The 4,025-nt window shown below is 41.6% G+C and overlaps 2 protein-coding genes across 3 annotated transcripts in view; both read right to left on the bottom strand.

The window, feature by feature from the left end:
* LOC109543069 (glycolipid transfer protein) overlaps positions 1 to 1,987 on the bottom strand; it is a 3,881-nt gene extending 1,894 nt beyond the window's left edge. The window contains exons 1-2 of one of the 2 annotated variants that reach the window (XM_019912591.2): positions 1,523 to 1,987; positions 1,410 to 1,465 (exon numbers count right to left, since the gene is read on the bottom strand). In XM_019912591.2, the coding sequence (XP_019768150.1) occupies positions 1,410 to 1,465; positions 1,523 to 1,667 (201 nt within the window). In that variant the 5' untranslated portion in view covers positions 1,668 to 1,987. The remainder of the gene's footprint in view (positions 1 to 1,409; positions 1,466 to 1,522) is intronic. The other variant, XM_019912590.2, reaches the window with a different exon arrangement.
* LOC109543066 (trypsin-2) overlaps positions 1 to 4,025 on the bottom strand; it is a 71,999-nt gene that overhangs the window by 22,465 nt on the left and 45,509 nt on the right. The window lies entirely within an intron of this gene.

Here is a 4,025-nt window from a genome sequence, read left to right as displayed (position 1 = left end):
CGACCGGATTAAAACCGATTTTGAGAAGTATTTTGACAGTCGTCAACTGTCTTTGACAATTCGAAAAAAATGGCATAAGTTTATGTCAAATGTCAAAATTTACAGTTAGTTTGTAAACATGTCTAACGTCATTTTGTTCTGGCAACTTTTCCATTTAATCCTCTAATTGTGCAAGGCATTGTTTCCATAGCAGCAAATAACAATCACGTCTGTCAAATTTTTGTGACATTCAAGTTTAGAGTTGCTGGGAAATTTAAGCGAGTTTCATTGTTAAAATGACGAAAAACGCGACCGGATTAAAACCGATTTTGAGAGGTATTTTGACAGTCGTCAATTGTGTTTGAAAACTTGAAAAGAGTAGCGTAAGTTTATGTCATACGTCAAAAATGACAGTTAGTTTGTACACATGTCTAATGCCATTTTGTTCCTGCAGCTTTTCCATTTAATCCTCTAATTGTGCAAGGCATTGTTTCCATAGCAACAAATAATAGCCACGTATGTCAATTTTTTTTGACATTCAAGTTTATAGTTACTGGGAAATTTAAGTGAGTCTTATTGTAAAAACGACGTAAAACGCGACCGGATTAAAACCCATTTTGAGAGATACTTTGACAGTCGTCAACTGTCTTTGAAAACTTGAAACTAGTAGCGTAAGTTTATGTCATATGTCAAAAATGACAGTTAGTCTGTAAACATGTCTAATGTCATTTTGTTCCGGCAGCTTTTCCATTTAATCCTCTAATTGTGCAAGGCATTGTTTCCATAGCAACAAATAACAACCCCGTCTGTCCAATTGGTTTGACATTCAAGTTTAGAGTTACTGGGAAATTTAAGTGAGTTTTATTGCAAAAATGACGAAAAACGCGACCGGATTGCAACCGATTTTGAGAGGTATTTTGACAGTCGTCAACTGTCTTTAGAAACTTGAAAAAAATGGCATAAGTTTATGTCATATGTCAAAAATGAGAGTTAATTGGTAAACATGTCTAATGTCATTTTCCATTTAATGTTCTCCTGTCAATATTGACGTAACAAGGAGTTATTTAACATCTGTCACAAATGAGTTTTTCCATACGTCACTCGACAGCTGTCAAATTTAAACTAGTTTCGATTAGAGCCTGAAAAAGTGCAACTATTCGTGCATTCCTCATGCGCGTAACAGCAGTAGTTTCGCAGATCCCTGTACCTACTAATCATCGGAAAAAATCACCCTGTACATATAAAGGGATATAAAATGCAGGAGAGGTTTTTGTGGGAAAAAAATTGTGATTTTTGATGGAAATTGTTGATCGGCCAAAAATTGCCGAAGTTTCCTGCGGGTTTTCCCCGTCCGAAACCGCCCCCACCCAGCAAACTCTTCGATTTTCCCTTCGCCCCAACTAATCCGATCGATTCCCCCTAGGGCTTACCTTGATATTGCCGTTCATGTCGTTGATCACGGGGGCGAAGACCTTGCCGAACCGCTCTGCAACAGACGAAGGAGAAAATGGGGCTCCAAACATGCAGCTTAAATGATGTTTACCCACGATGGTGACGAGGCCGTGGGCCGCCTCCAGAAAGTCGAGGGTTCGAAGCCGGTCGGTGGCCACCGGAAATTGAACTTGGAGCACCGAAAAGGCCGTTTTGGCCGCGTCCCTGGACGCAGCAGCCCTATTTAGCTCTGACATTGCCACGTTGACGTGCACATTACAGGCGGACCGACTGGTGGCAGGCTGCGCGATTAGTCTTATCAGGTGGATCACAGTGGCTTTTGTCGGTGATTAGGTGAGTTATCGACGGTTTTGATCAAAAACATCAACAAAAATAAAAATATGGGTTGTTTACGTGAGTGTAACCTCAAAGTGGGTGTCAGGTGATGCGCGCAACGGGAATTTGCCCAAAAAAAAGGCGTGGCATTGTACTTTAGCGAAAAAGCTGATAGAAGCTTTTTTATTGGCGTTTTTCAAATCTTTCGGCTGCCGATAAAGCAATTATTTGAAAATCCGGGCCGACTCGGGACCTGTTTGCCCCTCCCATCGGTAATTTAACAAAAACAAACAATCAGGTGATTAATAACAAATGTGGAAAATTAACGTTAAAAAACCAACTCACTGGAAGTGGCAACCGCGCAATCACCAGTTGACGCAAGCTGACACCGCTCAAAATTTGTGAGGTTGGAGATGTCAAAAGCAACTTTTTCGAGAGATTTATACTTTTCCCACTGTTTTCTCAAAGTAACACACTCAAAAGTAAAAAAAACACTCACTGAACCTGGCAACACCGCCCTCACTTGTTGAAAGGAGTTCACATTTGTCGATGAGAGGGAAGGTGGTTGTGTCAACTGTCTCTTCAAGAGTTTTTGCACGCAACTCGAACATGGTTGCCAGAGTGTGAAGTTGTACCGGAGCTTAAATCGGGAAATTTTACATAATTTAACAACTTTCTTATTTAAAACTATTAGCTTCTACCTCAACACGCTACAGAGTCTGTCAATTCTTCACTGCACAACTCATTCAGTGAGTGGGAGGAAGGCAGCAACACCCACAAGAGCAAGGGGCTTTGTCTGGCGCACTAATAAAATGGGTCGCATGCCGAATAATCCTTCGTAGCTCCCTTATTATGTATTTTAGCGAAAAAGCTGATAGAAGCTTTTTTATTGGCGTTGAGCGTCCTGATTCACTGGCGTGAGCAAAATCGCTGCGCTGTTGGCGATTTTGGAGATATTTCCTGGAAAACCGGATTTTGGACGGTTTTGGCAAAACCATTAGGGCGGGAATTTTGGAAAAATGCCCGCTGTGTACCTGTTGGCCGCCCGGATGTTTTCTGTACGATAATTTTTTTGATTAAAATCTCGGTTGTTCAGAAAAAAAGCAAAATACCAAAAAAGCAGCTTTTTCCAATTTTTCGGCTGCCGATAAAGCAATTATTTGAAAATCCAGGCCGACTCGGGCCCTGTTTGCCCCTCCCATCGGCAATTTAACAAAAACAAACAATGAAGTAAATAAAAAACGCGGGAAATTTTACATAATTAAACAATTTTCTTATTTAAAACTATTAACTTCTATCTCAACACGCTACAGAGTCTGTCAATTCTTCACTGCACAACTTATTCAGTGAGTGGGAGGAGGACAGCAACACCCACAAGAGCAAGGCGAATAATCCTTCGTAGCTCCCTTATTATGTATTTTAGCGAAAAAGCTGATAGAAGCTTTTTTATTGGCGTTGAGCCTCCTGATTCACTGGCGTGAGCAAAATCGCTCCGCTGTTGGCGATTTTGGAGATATTTCCTGGAAAATCGGATTTTGGACGKTTTTGGCAAAACCATTAGGGCGGGAATTTTGGAAAAATGYCCGCTGTGTACCTGTTCGCCGCCCGGATGTTTYATGTACGATAATTRTTTTTATTAAAATCTCGGTTGTTSAGAAAAAAAGCAAAATACCAARAAAATCGCTTTTTCAAATCTTTCCGCTGCCGATAAAGCAATTATTTGAAAATCCAGGCCGACTCGGGCCCTGTTTGCCCCTCCCAGCACTAATCTAACAAAAACAAACAATGAGGTAAATAAAAAAACGCCTAAAAGCCCGAACGGTCCCGCGGTCTAGTGAGTGAGACAAGGATAGCCGCCCCCGCCCTAACCAGCACGCGACACCCCAGTCTTTCCTGAAATACAATCAAAGAAAAAAGACGCTAAAACTCCTTCTGTGGCGCGTAATAAAATACAATATAAAATATCAAAACGCGTAAAAAAATATCAACGAAACACAAAAGTAGAAAATTAACGGTAAAAAACCAACTGACTGGATCTGGCAACAGCGCAACCACTAGTTGACACCGCTCAAAATTAGTGAGGTTGGATCTGTCAGAAGCAACTTTTTCGAGTTTTTTACCCTTTTGCCACTGTTTCCTCGCAGGAAAACACTCGAAAGTCGTCCAGAGACGCTCAGGGTGGATTTGAGCCCTAACCAGTCTGGCTAGTCGCCCCCAGCAGCCCCCCAAGCCCATCCAGCTGGTCCAACCAGTGGGGCCCACCGAAACTGCTGAAATTT

The sequence above is a fragment of the Dendroctonus ponderosae genome, unplaced genomic scaffold (genome assembly GCF_020466585.1).
Source record: "Dendroctonus ponderosae isolate FM_Combo_2020 unplaced genomic scaffold, Dpon_F_20191213v2 Dpon_F_20191213_12, whole genome shotgun sequence".
Taxonomy (NCBI): domain Eukaryota; kingdom Metazoa; phylum Arthropoda; class Insecta; order Coleoptera; family Curculionidae; genus Dendroctonus; species Dendroctonus ponderosae.
This window is presented reverse-complemented; position numbering and strand designations above follow the sequence as displayed.